General features: G+C 56.3%; 1 protein-coding gene across 1 annotated transcript; it reads left to right on the forward strand.

The window, feature by feature from the left end:
- The first annotated feature begins 575 nt into the window (after positions 1-575).
- On the forward strand, positions 576-1938 carry GRIFIN (galectin-related inter-fiber protein). The gene is made up of 5 exons (NM_001206700.1): positions 576-592; positions 748-827; positions 922-1081; positions 1474-1640; positions 1775-1938. Exons 1-5 carry the CDS (start codon positions 581-583, stop codon positions 1788-1790), a joined length of 435 nt encoding a protein of 144 aa, NP_001193629.1. The 5' UTR covers positions 576-580; the 3' UTR covers positions 1791-1938.
- Positions 1939-22566: the final 20628 nt, after the last annotated feature.

The following is a 22566-nucleotide window of genomic DNA, read 5'->3' on the forward strand; positions in this document are numbered from 1 at the left end:
GGGGCTCAGGAGCAGGCCAGGAGGCGTGTGGGGTGTGGGAAAGGCCCCCCACCCGTCCACCGCCAGCGCCCTGGAATTCGCTGAGCACAGCGGCCAGCCTAATCCCTGCTCTGCCCGCAGGGTGGCTGAGCCCCTGGAGCGGGGCAGCCAGGGGAGGCCAGGCTGGACTGGGGGGCTTGAGTCACCAGGCGGCCAGACGGCCCCAAAGTCCAGGGCAGGGTGGGTAGGCCTCTACTCTTGACCAGATGGGGGAGTCTGGGTCCTGGAGACCCTGGAGGCTGCGGCTGACTGGGGGCTGCCTGGGCCACGCCTTGCCTCCAAGAATGGAGGAGAAGTGCTTTCCTGGGAGTCCTCGGAAGTGAAGTGAAGCCTGAGAGCCACGCAGGCCCCCGAGGAAAGGGGGTGGGGAGGGGGCCACCCTGTCCCGGAGCTGGACTAGAGGACCTGCTGGTGGGGGAGGGCGAGAGGCTGAGGGGGCAGGGAAGGCCGCTGACCTCATCCCCGGGGCGGGGCCCTGCGCCCCCGCCCAGCCCAGCCGCTATATCCCCAGGCTGCGCAGCTCCCCACGGAAGCTGGAGAGATGGCCCTGCAGGTGGGTGAGACCTGGATTTGGGAAGGAGGGAACAGGGCCTGGTGGGGGCTGGGGACCGGGCACGGGCCATAGGCCGTGGGGCCTCCTGGGGGAGGGGGTACCCCAAGGAGAGGAGGCCCGGCACCCAGGGCCTCTGCCGCCCCTTTCGTCTGCAGTTTGAAGCCTTCCACGCGGGGGGCCTGGCCCCAGGCTGGAACCTACTGGTGCAGGGACACTCTGACTCTGGAGAGGACCAGTAAGAGACGGTGCCCTCCCCTCCCCGGGTCCCCTCCTTGGCCTCCGCGGGGTGACCGCCCAGCCGCCCTCGCCAACCCCATGGTGCCCCCCAGGTTTGAGATCAACTTCCTGTCCGAGACGGGCGACATCGTCTTCCACATCAAGCCCCGGTTCTCCAGCGCCACCATGGTGGCCAACGCCTTCCAGGGCGGTCGCTGGGGCCAGGAGGAGGCATCCAGCATCTTCCCGCTGGTGCTCGGGGAGCCCTTTGAGGTGAGGGGCTGGGGCGATCCCCTGGGATGTGGGGGAACCCGCGTGGCGGGAGGGGGAGGCCCGTGGGCTGGGGCAGAGAGGCGGGGGTGCCATCTGTGGATGCACCAGGGCCATCTGCTGCTTTGCGCCGAGGTGCCCTGTGCCCCCGGCTTCCAGCAGCCCCGCTGTCCCCGCTGGGGCTTTGGCTGAGTGGGGGGCTGATTGCAGATGCTTACAGGGGACAGCCAGTTCGGCAGTCTCCCTGCTGGGTCTGGGGCTGCACCCCCTGGCTGCTAGCCACCGCTCTGAGGCGAGGGGAAGGGGCCCCAGCTGGGGCTCTGAACCCCCAGGGGGCAGGCCTGCATGACGGGGGCTCCGCGTGCTGAGGGGACCCCGCGCCCGCCTGTCCCCAGATGGAGGTCAGCTCGGACGCAGAGCATTTCCACGTCCATGCCCAGGAGCACAAGGTCCTCCAGTTCGCCCACCGCCACAGGCCGCTGGCCGCCATCACGAGGGTGCAGGTGCTGAGCGACCACCGCCTGGCCCAGGTGGAGCTGGCCAGGAAAGGCCTGAGCTGGGGGTAACGTTCTGCCTGCGGAGCATCCTCACCCGGGATCCACCCGCCTGGGAGGGTCTGTGCGCCTGTGCTGGGCGGGGGACGGGGTGGGGACGGGGGGCGGGGCTGGAGCTGAGGTGGGGACCCAATGCCTGCAGGGCTGGGGGCTACTGAGCTGTGTTGGAAGTCCCAGGATCGAGCCTTGGCCGTTGACCCTCTCACATCCAGTGAAGCCCACCCTGGAGAAGCTGGGGGGAGAGGGCTCTGTGGTTCTGGGACCCCCATTTCAGCTCCACCTCCAATAAAGTTTAAGCAGGCTGCAGAAGCTTGGCTGCTGTGAGACGGGAGTGGGCCGGTGCGGGGTAGGGGCAGAAGTCCCTGAGACCTGTGTCTTGGGGATGGTCTGACCCTTAACTCATCCCCAGGACATAGGGGTCTGGGGGGCTGCGATCGACACAGGCTTGGGGTTGTTGTTACTGTTCAGTTGCTCAGTTGTGTCTGACTCTTTGCGACCCCTTGGACTGCAGCACGCCAGGCCTCCCTGGCCTTCACTGCCTCCCGGAGTTTGCTCAAACGCTTTTCCATTGAGTCGATGATGCCATCCAACCACCTCATCCTCTGTCACCCCCTTCTCCTCCTGCCTTCAGGGGGGAGTCCTCCTCTAGGGGGCGGGGGTGGAAGTGGTGATGAGATTAGGAGAGGGGAGGGCTCCTGGTCCGAAGGTCCCAGCTGGTCCTCACCCAGGACACCGGAACTCACACCCTCCAGCTCTGCCCCCTTGGGAAGTCCCAAAACTGTCTCCTCACCCTGCTACTCGAGGGGTGGAGGGAAGGGGTCCCACCTGGACAGAAGTGCCCTTCTGGGTGTGTGGGGCGAGCGGGGGAGCCCTGGGGGTCACGTCTAGGGAGAGTGCACATGGCTGGGGGTCCCCTGGTCCTGGTTTCAGAGCTCACCCATCCACCCCTCTGTCCATCTCAATCAAAGCCGTGACAGCACAGTTTAGAATGAATCTTAACAGGTATCCACCCTGTACACGTGAGTGATTTAGAGAAAAGTTAGGTCAGCAATCGCAGACACAGGAGGGTGGCCACAGCAGCGGCGGCCTGGGTCCGAGAGGCAGCTCTGCGGCTCCGAGGGGCAAGGGGCAACCCTGGGCAAGCTTCTGACCCTCTGGGGTCCGGGCGAGCCCTCAGCTCACGGGGAGTGCTGGGGCTCGGGAACTGACTCAGCAGAAGCCCGGGAGAGGAATCCCTGGCAGGATCCACCCTGGTGTCTCCTGCTCTAAGGTTAACGGGGAACCTGAGGCTGGGAGGGAAGGAGGGCAGCAGGGAGGGGCTTAGAGAGAGCAGGGCCCAGTGACCACCCCGGCCAGGGCCCTCCAGAGCGGAGGAGCTGCCAGGCACCGGGACAGAGGGCAGACACAGGGCCCCCGCCCCCAGGTGGGACAATGGCGGCCCCAGCCTCCAGCAGAGCAGCTTCCTTCCTGTCTCCGCTCACTTCCCCGCCTGTATCCATGGCCCAGCTGGCCCAGGAACCCCTTCCCACCCCCTCCTGCAGGAGGCCCGGCCTTTTGTGTCGGCCAGGAGGGGTTGGGGGCTGGCGGGCCAGTGGACGTGTAGCCGGTCAGGCTCTGGGGAGGACTGGGGTGGTGGGAAGGGGCCAGGGTGAGGGTAGGGGTCCGAGCCCACCGGCGGGGCTCCCTGCTCACGGTCCGGGCCCCCTGCTTCGACTCGAGATGCCTGCTTGCCCTCTCTGGGCCTGGTCTCGTGGGCAAAAGTCTCCCCTCCTGGTGAAACTCTGCCTCCCCGAGAGTGATGCAAGGTGGGAGGGCGGGAACACACAGGTTTCAATTTTCTTCAGTTCGGGGCAAGGGCTGCTGAGTCTGGGGACATCCTGGGCTCAGACACTGACTTTGGATTTTGCTGGGTTCTACTCGAGGGCCAGGTCTGCACCATCGCCCAAGAACTTGGCCAGGTATAGAGAGAACATTCCTTTTACAGGTGGGAAGCAGGCTCAGAGAGGTTAAGTGACTTTCCTAGGGTTGCTCAGCAGATGAGAGATGGAGCCAAAAAATCCATCTGACAGAATTCAAACACACACACACACACACACACACACACACACACACACACAGCATCCCTCAAAGTTGGTCCTGAGCTGAGGCCGCTTTGAATCAGCGCTTCCGTGGGGCAGGTCAGACCTCAGGGGCCCCAGGCCCACTGGGTCTTGACCCCAGCTATGAACTGGGTGCAGGGGCCTATGGCCTCAGAGAGTCCTGCTGCAGGAGCCTTGTGCCGTGTGGTGACCCTTCCATGACCCACCCTGCTCTCAGCACACAGGGCAGGGGTACCCGCCTGTCTACAACTGCGCCCCAGCCCAGCGCCACAGCCGCGGCCAGAACTGACACTGTCCCCTTGGCTCAGTGACACCTCCCCCGGAAGCCCTCCCTGACTTCTGCTCCTCTCCACCTCCTGCCCTCCTCACACTGCCTCTGCTGGAGGCCAGGGACCAGGTCTTACTCCAGCCTCCTCCTCCCCCAGCCCCAGCTGCTCCAGAGCACATGTAGCTCTGAAAGTTGCTGAACGAATAAGGGAATGACTGACTTGGGGAAGACCAGTTAGAGATTTGAACAAGTCAGAGATGACCCTCCCAACCGGGACCAGGGGACGGTAGAGGCCTCTCCTGCCACCTCCGTCCTGTTTAAGGTGGGCCCCACACTTGGGGCTTGAGAACAAGCCCAACCCGTCCCCTCTGCACCTGAAGGCCTCGCACTTCCAGCTTCACGTCTCCCGCTGCTCCTCTGCCCGTGTCCAGTCCTGGAGCAGGCGCCGTGTCTGCCCTGGGGCCTTCGCACCGCTCCTCCCTGCACGCCCTCCCCCTGCGCTCAGCCGGCCGCCCCTTCTTGCCATTCAGGCCCCTCTTCTGCACGCCGTCTCCCCGCAGGGGCCGCGAGGCTAGTCCCGTCACTGCTGCACTTGCTCCTGACGGATCCAGCCGCTCCCAGGTTTGCCAGCTGTCTGTCCCTGCCTGGCCAGCCAGAGCTGAGACGGTCCCCTCCTGTGCTCACCCCTCACACTAGGCACAGGAGAACGTGGGGCCAGAGTGGGCAGCTGCTCTGACTTTTAAAAACCCCAAGTTAAGTTCTGTCCAATAACATCTGTTTTTACTAACAAATACTGACCGCTATGTACACTGAACGAGGCGTCAACCTGCAAGCTCCCCTGGGGCTGACCGGCTCAGGACCTCTGCTCTGAAATCCACTGTTGCCTGTCCAGTCCCAGTGGGACAGGGTTACAGGTTACTGGGGCTGGGGGGGCAGGTGCCTTCCTGCCCCCCACCCCATGTTCTGAAAGCCTCTCCACATCCCGAGGAACAGACTGGCCAGCAGAGGCACCAGACACAGGTCTGCCTAAACCCCAGTGGCAGGTTGAGGGACCCACTTCCAGGGCCCGCACAGGGAGTTCCTGGGCCCAGGGTTTCAGCTCCCGCAGAATAACAGCCTGGGCCTGAGGCCAGCTCTGAGACGGGGAGAATCAGGCCCGGCCAGACCCTTCCTGTCTGCGTTCCTGCGGAACCCCAGCCCTGGCCCTGTGCTGAATGACGCGTGTGCGAGAGTTAGTCACTCAGTCGTGTCCGACTCTTTGGGACCCCCTGGACTGTAGCCATGGGATTCCAGGGAAGCCCTCGCTGAATGATGGACTTGAGCCAATTACAGCTTCTCTGATGCTCACTTTCCAGTTGGACACTTGGCCTTGGAGAGGGGGGCACGGGGCAGGTGTTATTTGCCCCAGCTCCCCTCCCCACCCTGGCTGGAGCCCCTGAGCCCTCAGTCACCGCGCAGCGCCACCTTGAGTAGGGGGCTTGTCCCTCCCGATTACCCCCTCCTCACCCATCAGCCGGAGCTGTCTTTTCAGCACCGAGGCAGGGACTTCAGTCCCAAGGCTGAGGGCCCCAGCCAAGGGAAGCCCCCGCTGCAGCCCCAGGAGCAGCAGCCCTTCCTTGTGGGATACCCCGTGGACATCAGCTGACTCAGGGAGGAGGGGCCCCTCCCGTTGACATCGAGCCCCCAGCCCCGTCTTCCCCCGACAGGCTCTCCTGCAGGAGGTGGAGGTGGTGCTGCCGTGCTGGGGTGGTCCACTCCAGCGGGCCCTGGGGGCTGACCAGTGCGCCTGGGAGGCCTGTGGAGGGCGAGGTCCTGCACAGAAGTGGGCTGAGCCTCCTCGCTGGGCCGTGGCTGTGGGTTTTGTTGGGGGGCAGCGCCCCTGATGTGCAGACGGCGTTCCTGCTGGCCTCACTGTGCCGAAGCCCCATCTCCGCACCAGCCCGTCTTGGTCCCATGGGTAGGGAGGTGACACGGGAGGAACGTACCCTCCCCAGGCCGCCTGGTCCTCTAAAGGCCTGGGCTCATGTCCTCCTCCCTAGAAGGAGAAGGGCAGCCCGGGATCCCTGGGTGGGGAGCTGAGAAGGTCCCGCCAGGCAGAGGGGAGAAGAGCTGGGAGCGGAGGAACCGGGATGGGTGAGAGGCATCAGCCTCCCGCTCCTCTGGGGCCCCTCCAGGGGGGCGGGGTCCCTCTCCCAGCTTAGAGGGGGGGCACCTCTGAAAGTCAGGTCCTGTTCCCTGGGGGAGGGGCAGCTCTCCTCCAGAGTCTGTGCCACGCCCCCCATTCTCCTCTCTGTTCACTGTCCCTTCCCACTTGGGGTCTTGGTGATGATTTCAGGGGTTAAAGGCAACCCAGCTTTGGGGGGATAGGACTTGCCAAGAGAGGGCTCAGTGGTGAAACATGTGAGACCTGTGACAGCTGGGACCCGGGGCCCCCAGGGGCTCAGCCAGAAGCTGTCTTTTCTAAACACTTAGTGGTGACCTCACTCGTCTTCACAAGAGCCCCCTGAGGTCGGGCCCATTGTCGATTTTTAGACGAGAGATCTCAGACACAGAGAGGGGAAGACGTTTGCCTGGGGTCACACGGCACGGCCTTGGCAGAGCTGGGATCCGAACCCAGGCAATCTGATTCCAGAGCTTTCTGGATATTTGTGCGGATGTTGTTGGAAAAAACATGTATGTACATATATGTTTAGTGCTCTTTTCATTGCTTTTCTTCCTTTTAAAAGTATTTTTTACATTTATTTACGGCCGTGCTGGGTCTTCACTGCTGCACGCAGGCTCTCTCCAGCTGTGGAGAGGGGGCAGCGGTGGCTCTAAGCGCCCGGGGTTTTGCAGCCCACTACTGTGGACGCGGTGGCGTGGCACACGGGCTTAGCTGCCGTGCGGTGTGCGGGGTCTCCCTGGACCAGGGAGCAAGCTCCTGCTGCTGCATTGGCACGCGGCTTCTCAACCACTGGACAACCAGGGAGGTCCTCCTTACTCTTTTCTTTTTTTCAAATGAGGTTTTGTGCTTGCAAACATGGGTTTTGTAAACACCATTTTGGGGGATGGGCGCTCTAACCTCCACAGCTGGGGAGGAGTGGGTCTCTGTGGCCCTGACAGGCCCACCCTTGTGTCTGATTCCTGCAGGTCTGGGAGGGGAACCTGGGAGGAGCAGGCAGGTAGTGGGAAGTGGGCAGAGCCAGTGGCTGTGGCCCATCCAGGCCCTGAGGGAGCCCAGGGGCGGGCTGGAAGGGACCCTGCGTACTCTGGCCAGCTGCCTGGAACCTCCTGGAACCTGGAGAAGGGGGCAGCCTCCTTCCGGGAGCGCCAGGCCCTGGGCCTTGTGGGGGAGGAGCGCACGGAGGAGGGGGTGCGGGTGACGGAGGTGGCATGCTCCTGCGGCCCCTGAGGAGGCGCCCCCGCCGCACCCTGACCTGGGCGTGCTTTGCCTGGACGCTGCTGGACCCTCCCTCCAGCCCCGAGCCTCGTTCCTGTGCGGTGAGCACTGCCCTCCCCGACAGCCAGCGTTTCAGAGCTCGCTCGCCTGGGACCAGTTCCAGCCCACGGGACAAAGCGGTAACCAGGGCCACAGGCCCGGCTGACCCTGGACGGGCAGTTGGCTCTGCTGCCTGGCAGGGCCCTTGCCATGGTTACAGCCCACCCAGGGCTCTGCTCAGAGGCTGGCATTGTCTGGGTGTTGGAGTGTGGTGAGCGCGCGGGAGCCAGGCCGGCACACTGGCGACGGCTTTCCCACGCTCCGGGCTGTCAGCCGCCCTGGGGGCTGAGCAGGCACCGGCTTTGGCACCTGGGGAAGCGGGGGCCCGGGGAAGAAGCGAGCTGGGGAGTCAGGGTCGGCCTTGGGATGAGGCTCTGAGTCGGGGCCTGAGGCGTTCAGATGACGAGCGGGGTTCCCCACCTTTGCAAGGGAGTGTCAGCAAAATGACAGCACCGCTGTGATGCGGGCCGTGAGCACATCCAGCCGGCGCGGGCCGCTCCCCCCGGCCCGTTCCCAGGCAGACCGGAGCACGCGCAGCTCAGACGCCCCCCGGCCTCTGCCTATATGCCCTTCAGCCAGTTCTGTCCCCGGGCACAGATCTTCCCTGTAAGTTGTCACCTTCCTTAACCCCTCACTACGGAGCAGGAAGGGACACCGTCTCACTCGCCCCTTTTCAAACGCTCGCCAGCTTCTCTTTGGACACTTGTCCTTCCCCTGTGCACTGCGGTCTTGAGGCGAAGAAGATCCCCCTCAGAAGCTGAAGGCATCTGGAGGGTCTTCCTTCTGGACCCCCCTCCCTCCCCGGGTCAGTCCAGGACGGGCCATTTGGTGTTCTCTGCTGGATCTGGGTCTTGAACGAAGGACACAAGAATGGGCCTACCGAATGCACCCACCTTCCCATGGTCACCACAGGGTTAAATCAAACACAGAGGAAAAACATGAAACCAGGGACTTCCCTGGTGGTCAGTGGTTAGGACTCCACCCTTCTCCTGCAGGGGGCATGGATTGAATCCCTGGTGGGGGAACTAAGACCCCCCGCTCTGCTGTGGGGCACAGCCAAAAAATAAAATAAAATCCAATGTCTAATAGTTTTAAAAAAATCTTCAAAAAAAATATGAAAACAGCAAGAGAAAAACAAGCCTCATGTTCACAGGAACAGCGGTAGAATGACATTAGGGAGGCCAGCGGGAGGACGTGCTCACAGCAGCAAAAGAAAGAGAGGTCACCCCAAAATCCTACCTCCAGCAAAACTATCATGAATGAAGGTGAACCAAAAGCACTTCCAGGTTAAAAAAGTCCAGGCAGAAGCACTGCAGGCAGACCTGTCTTATAATAAAGACTAGAAGTCCTTCTGGGTGAGGAGAAATGACGAGAGACAGTAACTCGAATCTACAGAAATAAATGAAAAGCATCGGGCTGGTAAATATGTGCATTAAATAAAAGACCCGGTAAATACATTCTGATTTCTTAACTTTTTTTAAAGATATAAGATTGTGTACCTAAATGAGGATAACACTGTGTCTTTTGATATAATACATAATTTTACCACGGTATTTATGACAGACACAGCTGTAACACACATGACAATAACAGCGCAACAGCGGAGGGCGGTGGAGTTATAAACTTTACGGAATTAAGTCAGTGCTACTCAGGAGGAGATGCTGATAAGACGCATATGTAAACCTCAAGGCTAACACTAAGAAAATTAGTAAAAATATAGTTTCAAAAAATCAACAGAGGGACTTCCCTGGCGACCAGAGGTTAAGATTCTGCTCTTCCAATGCAGGGGACCCAAGGCTTCATCCCTGGTTTGAGCCCTAAGATTCTGCATGCAAAAGTTGCAGATAAAAAACCCCACAAAAACAGAGAAATTAAATGGTGTGTGTGTGCATGTGTGCTAATTCATTTCAATTGTGTCTGACTCTGTGCAACCTCATGGACTGTAGCCTGCCAGCTTCCTCTGTCCATGGAGGAGGAGAATGTCCATGTCATTCTCCAGGCAAAAATACTGGAGTGGGTTGCCATGCCCTCCTCCAGGGGATCTTCCCAACACAAGGATCAAACCTGCTTTTCTTTTGTGAATATTTATGTGAATTATCTGAATAATTACATTAAATGTGAATTTGAGTCTAAACACCCCAATCAAAAGGCCAATGCTTTCAGACTGTATTACAAAAATTTTGCATGACAAAAAGGTTTTAAAATCAAGATTCAACTCTATACTGTCTAAACCTTAGATTCAAAGACACAAATAGGTGAAAGAAAATGCACAGAAGAAGATCCACATGCAAACATCCGGCCACAGAGCAGCTCAGGAGGCTGTATTAACATGAGACAAGACAAACATTAAGATGAGACGTACGACTAGAGACATTTCATGATGATACACAATTGTAAGTGCTGCATTGCTAACGTAAGAGTCTCAAAGTACAAGGAGCAAAAGCCGACAGAACTGGAAGGAAAAAATTAAACAACACAGTTGGAGATTCCAACACCCTACGCTGGGTAACAGATAGAGCAACTCGTCAGAAAGTCAGGGAAGACAGACAAGACGTGAACAACACCGCACCCAACTAGACCCGACAGGCACAGACACCCCACCCAGCAGGGGCAGAACACGCTCTTCCCGAGCGCACCTGGAAGCATCCCAGGATCGAGTGTGTGCTCCGCCACAGATCCCGTCTCAAGACACTTAAGAGGACTGAAACTGCACAGAGTGTGTTCCAGCCACAGTGGAATTAAGTCAGACACCAACAGCAGAAAATCATCCGGGAAACCCTCAAATATCTGGAAAAGAAACACCATGTTTCAAGAAAACATGAGTCAAAGAAGAAATCACTAGAGAAAACAGGGGATGTTTTAAACCGAATGAAAATGCAGGCCTGCGTGCTCAGTCGCTTCAGTCGTGTCCGACTCTTTGCAACTGTAGGGACTGCAGCCCACCAGACTCCTCTGTCCGTGAGATTTCCCAGGCACGAATACTGGAGTGGGTTGCCATGCCCTCCTCCAGGGGATCTTTCCAACCCAGGGATCGAACCCACGACTCCTGAGTCTCCTGCACTGGCAGGTGGATTCTTTACCACGGAACCACCTGGAAAGCCCAAACGAAAATGAAAACACAGCATAACAAGCACTGCAACAAAGCAGTGCTTAAAGCAAACTGTTCTGAACACCTCGATCAAAAGTCTCAAATTGATGTTTCCACCTGAAACGCTAGAAGAGAAAACTAACCCCAGAGCAAGCATAAGGAAGGAAATAATAAAGACCAACACAGAAATCAACGGCAGCAGAAAGGGAGGAAACCAATGAAACCACAGGTCGTCTTTTTAAAAAATACCGTGACTTCCCTGGCTGCCTAGTGGTTAAGACTCCATGCTTTCAATGCAGGGGCTAGGGTTCGATTCCTGGTTGGGGAAACAAAGATCCTACAGGCTGAGCCGAGCTGTGCTTAGTCGCTCAGTCATTTCCAACTCTTTGCAGCCCTATGGACTGTAGCCCACTAGGCTCCTCTGTCCATGGGATTCTCCAGGCAAGAATACTGGAGTGAGTTGCCATGCCCTCCTCCAGGGGATCTTCCCATCCCAGGGATTGAATTTAGGTTTCCCGCATTGTAGGTGGATTCTTCACTGTCTGAGCTGTCAGGGAAACCCATGAAGACTGGAGTGGGTAACCTATCCCTTCCCCAGGGAATCTTCCAAGCAGTGTGGTGACAATTAATTAATTTTTAAAAATTAAAAAAAATAAATCTTTAGCTAGACTGACAAAAAAAAAAAAAAGGACAGAAGGTATACATTGCCAAATTCAGGAACAAAAGAGGTGAGAACACTTATCCTACAGAAAGAAAGGCTTACAAGAGAATATTATGAACAACTTCATGTCAGCAAAATACACAACTCAGATGTGATGAATGAATTCCCATAAAGGCTCAACATTTAAAAACTGGTTTAAGAATAAATTGAAAGTTGGAAAAGGCCTGTAGCAAGGAAATTGAATTAGTAACTTAAATTCTTCTCACAAATAAAAGTCCATCCCAGATGGCCTTACTGATAAATTCTACCAAACATTTGAAGAAAAAATAATACCAAAACTCTCACAAAATGAAAGAGAAAACATTTTCCAACTCGTTCTACGAGGACATTCCCCAACACCAAAACAAAGACATCACAAGAAAACTACAGAGCAATATCCTTATGAAAACGGAAGCAAAAACCCTTAACAAGACACTACAAATTGCACGCAGTGACGTGTAGAAGGTCACACACCACGACCAACGGGGTTATTCCAGGAACGCAAAGCTGGTTTACATTCTCAGATCAATTAATGTAACATTCCCAGCCGACAAAAGAGGAGAGAAAACCCACAGGATAACCTCGATAGATGCAGGAAAAGCGTCTGACAGAGTCTCATACCCATTCGAGATAAAAACTCACAGCAGACTAGAAATGCAGGGGATTTCCTCAAACTGATAAAGGAACCTACGAAAAGTATGATAATACCAGACCTCATGATGAAAGACCACATTTTCCTCTCTAACGTTGGGGAAAAAAAGGATATCTGCTCTTGCCACTCTTATTCAACACTATACTGAAGGCTCCAGCCAGTGGAAAAAGCGAAAATAAAATAAGATAAAACAAAAGAAATAAATGAAAGGCTCCCAGTTGCAAAGGAAGAAGCAAGACCATCGCGACTCACAGATGACACAGTCCTGCGTGTGTTACGTTAATCCTCAGGAATCTCCCCCCAGAGCTATCAGAACTAATAAATGAGTTTAGCAAGGTAGCAGGATTTAAAATCAATATACAAAAATCGATTATATTTCATCTAAAAAGTATTTTTATTTATTTATTTGGCTGCAACGAGTCTTAGTAGCAGCACGCTGGATCTAGTTCCCTGACCAGAGATCAAACCCAGGCCCCTGCATTGGGAATGTGGATGGATCCCTGGGTCAGGAAGATCCCTTGGAGAAGGAAATGGCAACCCACTCTAGTTTTCTTGCCTGGGAAACCCCATGGACAGAGGAGCCTGGTGGGCTACAGTTATGGAGTCACAAAGGCCAAGACATGACTTAGGGACTAAAGCACCACCACCAGGATGGCTGGAATCAGAGAGAGAGGAACAGGCATGGTGAGGACCGGGGAAACGGAAACCCTCATGCGTTGCTGCTGACATGCAAAACGGTACAGCCGCTTTGTAGAACAGTCTGCAGTGTCTTTAAAAGGTTACACTTCCGTGTGACCGAGAATTTCCACTCTCAGGAATCTACTCAAGAGAAATGAAAACATATGTCCACACACAGATGCCTCAATAAACGAATGTGCATCGCATTATCTCCACGGCATTCCCCGACTGGAAACCGTCTAAACGCCCATCAGCTGAGGAATGGCCGAACAAGACGGAGTCCATCCGGACGACGCGACACTATTCAGCAGCTGAAAAATTAAGCACTGATACCTGTGACAGCTGAGTGACTCTCAGAAACACGCTAAGTGAAGCCAGACACACAGGGCTACTAATACTGCATGATTCCGTCAATATAAATGTTCAGAAAAGGTAGGCTAATAGAGACAGAAAGCAGGCCAGTGATTTCCTGGGGTTCCAGTGGAGGCAGAGCGGGCTAAACGGGCTTGGGGGAACTTTTGGCGTGATGGAAATGTTCTAAAACTGGATCGTGGTTATAGTTGTACGACCCTGTAAATTTACTAGAAATCATGTGCAAAGGGTAAATTTTGTATGATGTTAATTTTACTTCATCAACAGACCTGTTTTTTTAAGGAAACAAACGTGTATTATTTTGTGGTATTATAGTATCTGTGTTTGTCATATTATTTTATTGTGTGAAAAATACAATAGTATTTATAATCACTAAAAATAAAAACTCAAGACGCAAATCTAGAGCTTTCCAGGTGACGCTAGTGGTAAAGAATCTGCCGGCCGGTGCAGGAGATGTAAGAGATGTGGGTTTGATCCCTGGGTGGAAACCATGGAGGAGGGCACAGCAACCCACTGCAGTGTGCTTGCCTGGAGGATCCCATGGATGGAGGAGCCTGGCGGGCTACAGTCCGTGGGGTCGCAAAGAGTCAGACACAACTGAGTGATTTAGCACACAAACACAGGTGCAAATCTAACAAAACACGCATAGGACTTTAATACTGCAAAATACCAAAGGAAGAAACAAGACTTAATAGTGGAGAGACAAACTTTTCTCCTGGAATATAAGGCTCAACATAGTCACGATGTCATTTCTCCCTAAATTGCTATACAGATTAATGCAATTCCTGCAAAGACCCCAGCAATCTTTTTTGTAGAAATAGAAAAAAGTACACTAAAATGTATGTAGAAAGATAGAGGAACTCACCTAAAACAATTCTGAAGAAGAATAAAAGGAGCAGACACTGCTCAGCTTTAAGCCTTACTGGACGATGACAGAGATCAGCAGTGCGAGGTGTGGGTGGAGGGCAGGCACGAAGGTGGAGGGAGCAACAGAGAACCCGGGAGAGCGCTACGTGGGCACAGCCAGCTGATCCTCGACAAAAGTGCAAGAGCAATTCAGTGCAGGGAAGACTGCCTTTGCAGTGAACCTCACTGGAACAACTGACCGGCCACAGGCAGTAGTAAACTTCAGGGGCATCGCTGGTGATCCAGTGGCTAAGGAGCCGCCTTGCCGTGCAAGGGGCGCCAGTTCAACCCCTGGCCGGAGAAGATCCCACATGCCACGGAACCACTAAGCCTTCAAACGCAACCGCTGAAGCTCACGCCCAGAGCCCGTGCATGGTGACAAGAGAAGCCCCTGGTCACCGCACCTAGAGAAAGCCCGCACGCATCAACAGACACCCGGCACAGCCTAAAAGAAATCGTTTTTTTTTTAAAAATGTAAACTTCAATCTAAGCATCACAATTTATTTTAAAAAATCAACTCAAATTAATCATGGATTTAAGTGTATAATAGAAAACCTAAAGAAGATGGCATAGGAGAGATTTGGGACCCAGGACTTGGTGGAAGAGTTCTTAGATCTAACACCAAAGTCATAGTCCATTAAAAAAAAAAAATGAATAAGTTGAATCTCATCAAAATTAAAAAAAAAAAAAAAACCTCCTGCTCTGTAAAAGACCCTCTTAAAGGACAAAAAGGCACATACTTGCAGAGCAGGAGCAAATATTTGCAAACCACACATCTGACAAAGGACTCATTTCCAAGGTTTGTAAGAACTCTCAAAACTCCACCAATCCAGTGAGAAGATGGACAAGACACACAGAGCCACTCTGTCGGGGCCCCCACAAGTGGCCAAGTGTGTGCGGGGGCTGGACCCTGTCCAGAGCGTGTGCACGTGCCTGTACTCTAGGTCACCCGCAGAACGGAGGAGGCCAAGGACCAACTCGGGCCTGGTGGTCCTGGGGCCACATCCATGGGGCTTCAGGACCTGGGGGAGGCCAAACCACACGTCTCCAGGATCCCTCAACAGGGGCCCGAGGTGGGGAGTGACCTCCACAGAGAGCAAGTACTGGAGCGGAATGAGAGGGCACCCCTCTCCTGCCAGCCCATCGCTGCAGAAAGATTCACCAGGCCCGGGAACTGCCCAAGCCCCTTGGAAAAGCCCTTGGATTTCCCAGCAAAGGCCCCGCCCGGCAGGTGGTATTCCTGACCCGAGGCTGCCCCCTGGCGGGAGTCATGGGGACACAGGCAAACCCAGCCCTGAGCCGACCCAGGGACCCGGTCACCTTGCCTGCTGGACCCCTCCCCAGAGGTCCCACGTGCCGCTAGTAGTAAAGAACCCACCCGCCAAGACACGGGTTCAATTCCTGGGTCAGGGAGATCCCCTGGAGAAGGAAATGGCTATCCCCTCCAGTATTCTTGCCCAGAGAATCTCATGAACAGAGGAGCCTGGCGAGCTACAGTCCATGGGCTCGCACACAGAGTTGGACACGACTGAAGCAACTGAGCACACACACCTCCCCAGAGGGGACCTCGCTTGTGCCCATGGCATCGGGAGAAGGGTAGGGAAAGCCCTGGGGTCACTCCAGAGCCTCAGGGCAGGCTGGTGTCTGGCCCCTGGGAAGGTTCCTGCCTGAACGGAGCCAAAATCCTGGAGCAGCTGCTGGGCAGTGGCCTGGAGGACTTCGATCTTGGTCAAATCCCTCTCTCGCTTCACTTTCCTTATCTATGAAACTGAGACAGCTACGGAGCCCACCCCTCAAACCTACATGGTCTATCATGGCCGCCTCTGGCCACTTGGGACCACCTGAGCACTTGAATGGCATCACCGACTCAACGGACATGAGTTTGGGTGAACTCTGGGAGTTGGTGATGGACAGGGAAGCCTGGCGTGCTGCAGTCCATGGGGTCGCAAAGAGTCGGACACGACCGAGCGACTGAACTGAACTGAGCACTGGAAACGTGGCTGGCCTGAAGTGGTATATGCTGTGAGTATAAAATACACACTGGATGTTGAAGCCGTAGTATAAAAAAATAATTTAGACGCTCAGGCTGTAAAATAGCTTACAATAATTTTTATATGATTTACAAACTGAAATAACATTTTGGATATATTGAGTCAAATACATTGCTAAAATTAATTTCACTTCTTGTTTAGCTTTTAGGGAAGTTGTAAGAAAATTTTGAATTAACATGTAGTTCAAAGGGTTGTTGGAAAGGTTCAACGAGATGGCACCTGGTGGGCAACAAGCAAATCTTGACAAACCGCGGCCAGGTCTGTCCCCTACCGGAACAGCCGAGTGTGTGCTCACTCACTCAGTCCTGTCTGACTCTTTTGCACCCCCCTGGACTGCAGCCCGAGAGGCTCCTCTGTCCATGGAATTCTCCAGGCAAGAGTACTAGAGTGGGTTGCCATTTCCTCCTCCAGGGGATCTTCCCGACCCAGAGATCAAACCTGTGTCTCTTGCATCTCCTGCACTGGCAGGCAGATTCTTTACCCCCAGGGCACCTGGAACAGAGTGGCCGATAAAAGGAGGAATATCCTAAAAATCTTGGTTTTATCTGAAAAACTCATAGTACTCTGAATTCTATTCTTGTGCTTCTTTTCATGAAAATGACTTTTTTTTTTTTTTTAACAAAACTTGAATCGAAATCAGCAGCTGAGGAAGAGGTGCCTCCTTTGACCCGGTGGGTCAGTAGGGCCTGTGATCTCGGCCATGCCGCCCCCGTGAGCAGGAGGCCCAGCCCCGCTGCCCTCACAGGCCCTCCTGTCCAGCCCCCTCCCGCTGCCCCGACTCTGGTAACGCAACGAGAGAAAGAACTGTCTGCCTCATTCATTTCTCAGGAGTAGCTGGGGAGACTGAGCCACACATCTCCTGGGACTCCCCAAGAGGGGCCAGAGCAGGGAATGACCATCCTTGCAGACAGAAAGTAAGAGAGCGAGCCCCACGAGAACTCGGCCCGGGTGAGTTCTGGAACTGTCCATCACAGGGGCAGACAAGCCACAGTGGCAGCTGAAGTCGGGAGCGGAGTGGAGGTCACGTGTGAGGAGATTCGGGGAAAGGCGAGGTCCCAGCTGTCACAGAATAGGGGGAGAAGCCAGGGGGCTTCTAGGAGGAGGTGATGCCACCTTGAAGGCCCGGGCAGCTCTCAGACCCTGTCCCTGTGGCAGGTTTCGCGGTGGCCTCCGGTATCCACTCGCTCACTCACTCTCTTGGCAGCTGACGCCAGTTAGGGGGAAGAGTCTGACCACACCGGGGGAGGGGGAGAGTCGCTCCAGGTGCACACGACCTCGCCCTAAAGAGGCCCCTCCCAGAAGTCGTTAGAGCCACAGGGCTCCCTGGGGTGCCTCCTGATGCTCCACACTCACTGTGCGAGTGGACGGCCACCAGCCCCATCCTGGTGCCTGAGGAAAGGATCTGCGTGCATTCCCACTGCTTCCTTGATCACAACCAGCACAGGCGCCAGCTGCTGCGTTTTCCTGCCCTCTGGCTGGTCCCCTGACCACCCTCCCCCTCTCTGGCACGAGTTCACGCATGCACGTATGCACACACACACACACCCCACACACGTACACGCAACCAGGCTGCATGCCAGTTACTGCCTTCATACCCTCCGAGTGCACAGGGCTTGGAGAAAGGCTGAGAAAAGTGGATGCTGTGACAGCCAATTCTTACAAACACTCGAGGTGTTTGGCCAGGACAGAACGTGTTTCCATTCAAGATGTGACCACTCTGCTGAGCAGAGCACATTTTGGCGTCTTCACTAGCTGAGAGGTTTGGAGTTTCCTGAAGCCCCTCAGAAAGCTACAGCATCTTTCGCAGGCCTCTCTCAAAGTGTCCTCAGGAAGCAGAGGCAGAAGATGAGCACTGGGATCACTGATTCCCCCAAAGCAGTGACGGGCTGGGGCCAGGCTCCGACCGCCACTCTTAAAAAAAAAAAATGTATTTGGCTGCACTGAGTCTTAGTTGCTGCACACGGGATCCAGTTCCCTGGCCAGGGATGGAACCGGGCCCCTGCGCTGGGAGGATAGAGCCTTAGCCGCTGGACAGCCAGGGAAGTCCCCTGACCTCTACCGTTGCCAGCTTTCACACGAGCCTCTCCTTAACCTGGGGAGACGAGTACAGTAGCCATCTTCTGAGATCTAACCCATCTAATGAGGAAGAGGTCACAGGTTTGTGTGGCTTCCGAGTTAGAGAGAGGCAGGTTGGACCCAGAGTTAGGAAGAGGTTATCCAGCTACCAGGGGTGGTGAGGTAGTGAGCCTCCTGCCATGGCAGGTGAGCAAGGCAAAGCTGACCCAATCTGCTAGGGAGATTGCTGTGGGTTCGGGATGACCCCAAGATCTCCTCCCTCTCAAACGTTTTCTGGTCCAATTCCTTCACCTGCACAGATGTTAGAAGTGTTTATTTACTCGACAAGCCAAATTCGGGGGTGGTGGGGGAACAGCCTCCAAGGAGAATCCAGCAAAACAGCCTCTGTGCTGCCCATGAGGTTCCCTGTGGGCACACAGAGGGTCCACTCGGGGACACGGGACGTTGGCAGACGAGAGACAAGGCAGGGAGGGCTGTGGAGAAAGCCCACGGCCAGGGCAGGAGGGGTCAGGAGTGGCCAAGGGGAGGCTGTGAGGAGGCCCGTCTTGCCCGGTGGAGGTGCTGGAGCCTGGGCCTGGCCTCCGCCGGCTGAGATGGGGCGCTGGCAGCCCTGCACGTGGTGGGAGTAGGTTTATATGGGCCTGGGGTAATGGGGACACCCACAAGTGCCCCTGTCCCAGAGCTTGGGCAGGCTCAGCGCCGACTCAGCGTCCCTGGCCTCCCTGCAGGCCGCCCCCCGGTGCCATTCAGGCCCAGCTCATCCAGATGGCACCCCTGGGAGGCCAGCAAAGAGCAAAGGCAGGGGGTGCGCAACCGGGTCCTAGGAGCCTTGAGGAGGCAGTGCGCGGGGCTGCAGCGGGGTACCCGTGGGGGCCACCTTGACCCCTGTCACAACTCCACGGCCACAGCCTCGAGGAGCTCAGAAAACCCACGTCTCCGGGCCATCTGAGCAGGCTAACTCAAGGCTTGCACCTCGCCTCCACCTAGCACCTGAGTGCGTCTCCAGGCCTCGTCAGGTAACTACCTCTCCAGGTGGGTCCATAAGCCAGGCTAGAAGTTCCAGCTGGGAGAGGGCAGGGCTGGCTGGCTTCTCAGCAGCTGTGGCAGGGCGCCCCCTTCCCAGGAGGCTGTAGGGAGGTGGCGTGCACCCTGTGCCTGGTTGACAGTGAGAGTGTTAGTCACGCAGTCGTGTCTGACTCCTTGCAACTCCACAGACTAGAACCCCAGCTCCTATATCCATGGGATTCTCCAGGCAAGAATATTGGGAGGGGTAGCCATTCCCTTCTCCAAGGGATCTTCCTGACCCAGGGATGGAACCTGGGTATCCTGCATTGCAGGCAGATTATCATGTGAGCCACCAGGAAGTCCTTGGTCAGATACCTCTGTGTTAGAATGGCACCCTTCTGATTGTGCCCTCAGTCTGGCCCTCACGGGGCATCAGCACTGGCTCTGGGCAGAGCTCACGGCCGCTGAGGGCAGCCGGCCTCGGGCACCCTGCCACCTTGGCCGATGAGGAAGCAGCCCCAAGCGCAGGCCGCCCAGCCCTTTCTGGCTGCTGCCCACGTGGTGTGAGCTCCACTGGACGGGAAGAGACCCTAAAATTAATTAACATGTTTAAGGCAAGATTCTCTTGGCTCCGCAGACGGGTGCTGACGCCCAGGGCGGGCTGCCCCGCTGGGCTTTTCCTTTCCTTCCCTCTGCCCTGGGCGCCCCCGCCAAGACTGTCGCCCACATCACTCCACCCCGGGACCGCGGCGGGCTATGGGCTGTGTGTCCTTCCTGCCAACTCCCCACTCTTCCATCGTCAGCAGCCTGAGGGCCAAGCCATCCCAAGGCTCTGCCTGCCTCCTTCTTTCCAGGCAGTGTCTCCTCGCAGGGAGGCTTTCCCCAAAGGCTGGGCCTGACACTGAAGCCTCCAAGGCCTGCTGTCGGACACACGGCCAATGCAGACAAGGCAGGTGGGGGAGGGCTGGTCAGGTGTCTCGGTGGCAGGCGCTGCTCCTAAGCGCTCTGCTGAAGGGCAGGGCTCAGCGGGGAGTTAGGGTCGAACACCTGGGTTCCTAGGAATGGTGGGGCTGGAACAGGCCTTCACAGCCTCGCTGGGTCTCAATTTCCCCATCCGCAAAGTGGGGCCAATAATCTGTATGACTATGGATTCTGGTCCAGCCCATAACTTTACAAGAACCTTCCAGAAAGCCCTGGCACTTCATCAATATGCCTTTTCCCAAATTAGACCTCCTCCCTTGGAGAGTCTAGTCTCACAACAACTTTCTCCTTGGAGTATGACACCCACGGACCACCCGAGGTCAGGAATGAAAGGGGCCCTCTGGCAAAGAGACCGGTACGCATTAGCAGAGTGTCTGGTGGGGACGGCTGGAGGAGAAATCACACACAGGAGGGGACTTCTGAAGACACACTTGCCTGAGGCAGCCTGGGTGCGCCCAGGTCCTTCCCCCACCGGACTGCGGGCGGGGCAGCAGAGCTTGCCCAGGCCAGGAAGGCCCTGCTCAGGCTGGTCCCCCCACAGCGCCCCACGACACCCCCCACGCCACACCCCGGCCCTTCTCCCAAAGTGCTGTGGGAACGCCGTGCTCTGGGAAACATTTCTGGAAGATATTAGAACCCAAACATTTTTCAACCAAAATTTTAGAAACCCAGACCACTTCCAAAGACGACCGACTTTGAAACCTGACACTTCAAATCCACTTTTCGAATTTGTGCCCCCAAGTTTTGAAACCACAATATTCTGGAAAGCTCCTGGAAGCAAGATACCCTGGGAGGGAACCAACTGAGACGGCAGAGCTGCTGCCTCTGGATGGTTTTTAGGCCCCGCTTTCTGTAGACGGCTTTGAAGTGAGAGTGGTTTTGTCAAAGCCAGAGTTTCCGCTAGAATTTTCCTGGGAAGAAGCTCAGATGTTTGAGCTGAGCCCACAGAAGTGCTTGCTTGTTCCTTAAGGACACTCATCGAGCTGTAAACAGGGGTGGTGTCCAGATCTCGGGAGGAGTCTTGGATCCCTCGCTTCACACACTTCTTTCTCAAACTCTCCACCCAGCAATCTGCTGCCTGATGCTGCTGTCCTCCAGCAACTGGGGTGGAAAAATCCACGCCCGAATCACGGCTCAGCCCGTGTCTCCGCTAGCCGGCAGCTCTTCCCTCCTGCTGTCCAGGGGGCTGTTCGGCCTCAGAGCTGGAAGAAGGGACACAAAGCACCAGCAGCCTGTGACTGCGGGGCCCAGGCGGGCGGGGCGGGGGCTGAGCACGGAGGGGCGCCCTGAAGTCCCACCTCCCCACCCTCCAGTCTCTCGCCAGACTTCTCTTCACAGTTCTCACTCCTCTGACAGGCCCAGTGAACACCGCTGTGCCCTGGGTCTGGGGGCAGTGTGCCTTCCACTCCCTGCTGTCCCCACTGCTCCCGCTCCCAGTGAGGAGGGAGAGGGAGCGTGAGGGGCGGTGCAGGGAGCATGGGGCCACTCGGAGGCCATACTGGCGAGGGTGGAGGTGTGTGGGCCGGCATATGAACTTAACTCTTCCCATTTTTGATGGGGCTGGAGCTGACCCTCCGTGTTCCCAGTCTGTAGATCCCTTCACTCCAGGCACCACTGCTGACCATCCTGCTGGCACTGTGCCCCTGCCCCTCCGAGGGAGCTTTCTTCCCTTCAGAGGTCAGCGCCATCCCACTCAAGCCTGCGCCGGGCTGAAGCATGCCCAGTCCCCACTGCAGCAGGGGCATTCTGAAGGCCCGGAGACCTAAGCTATACGCTCCAGGCACAGCGCATGCGCTCACAGTCCCGCCAGCCTCCCACCAGGACTGCAAGCTCACACACTCAAAATCCGCCAAGTGCAGACGCAGGAAGACAGGCCGTGATGCCCGTCACTGACAAGAGTCACTCGGCAGGTCCTGGTCTGCCAGCGTGACGGTGCCATCACGAGCAAATGCCCTCCGGGTGGTGACCAGGACAGCCAGGTGGAATCATTTCGGGCAGGCCTGAGGGGTGACATTTGGTTCTCACCTAACGTACTCGAGGCAAAGGCAGGGACAAGTGTAAACCAGCTGTCTTCTTCATTAGCATCACCTCTGGCTGATGCATGATGACATAATTTCCCAAAGAAAACGCCCCAGCCTTCCCTTTTCACATGGATCACCTAATCAGAGAGCTTCCCCACTGGCTCAGTGGTAAAGAACCCACCCGCCAGGCAGGAGACCCGGGTTTGACCCCTGGGTAGGGAAGATCCCGTGGAGAAGGGAATGGCAACCCACTCCAGTGTTCTTGCCTGGAAAATCCCCACGACAGAGGAGCCTGGCGGGCTACAGTCCATGAGTTCACAAAGAGTCGGACACGGCGGAGCAACTAAACAAAGCAGCTTTCCCTCCTGGAGGGTGTGCTGCCCTTGCACAAACACAGGAAGGCCGTCTTAAACCCAAAGCCCTCCCTCCTGCGGAAGACAACCAGGAACCCTCCCTTCCTGAAATCGAGGCCCTGAAGCCTCAGCGCGGGCCACGGTGTTGCTCGGGGCCCTGGTGAGCATGCTGCCCCGCCGGAAGAACCACAGTGCAGGCGGCAGGA

The sequence above is a fragment of the Bos taurus genome, chromosome 25 (assembly GCF_002263795.3).
Source record: "Bos taurus isolate L1 Dominette 01449 registration number 42190680 breed Hereford chromosome 25, ARS-UCD2.0, whole genome shotgun sequence".
Lineage (NCBI taxonomy): Eukaryota > Metazoa > Chordata > Mammalia > Artiodactyla > Bovidae > Bos > Bos taurus.

Bases quoted from the DNA above. Each gene is read 5' to 3' on its own strand.
- GRIFIN (NM_001206700.1), top strand. The intron at 828-921 runs GTAAGAGACGGT...GGTGCCCCCCAG, and splicing joins TCTGACTCTGGAGAGGACCA to GTTTGAGATCAACTTCCTGT. The intron at 1,082-1,473 runs GTGAGGGGCTGG...GCCTGTCCCCAG, and splicing joins TGCTCGGGGAGCCCTTTGAG to ATGGAGGTCAGCTCGGACGC.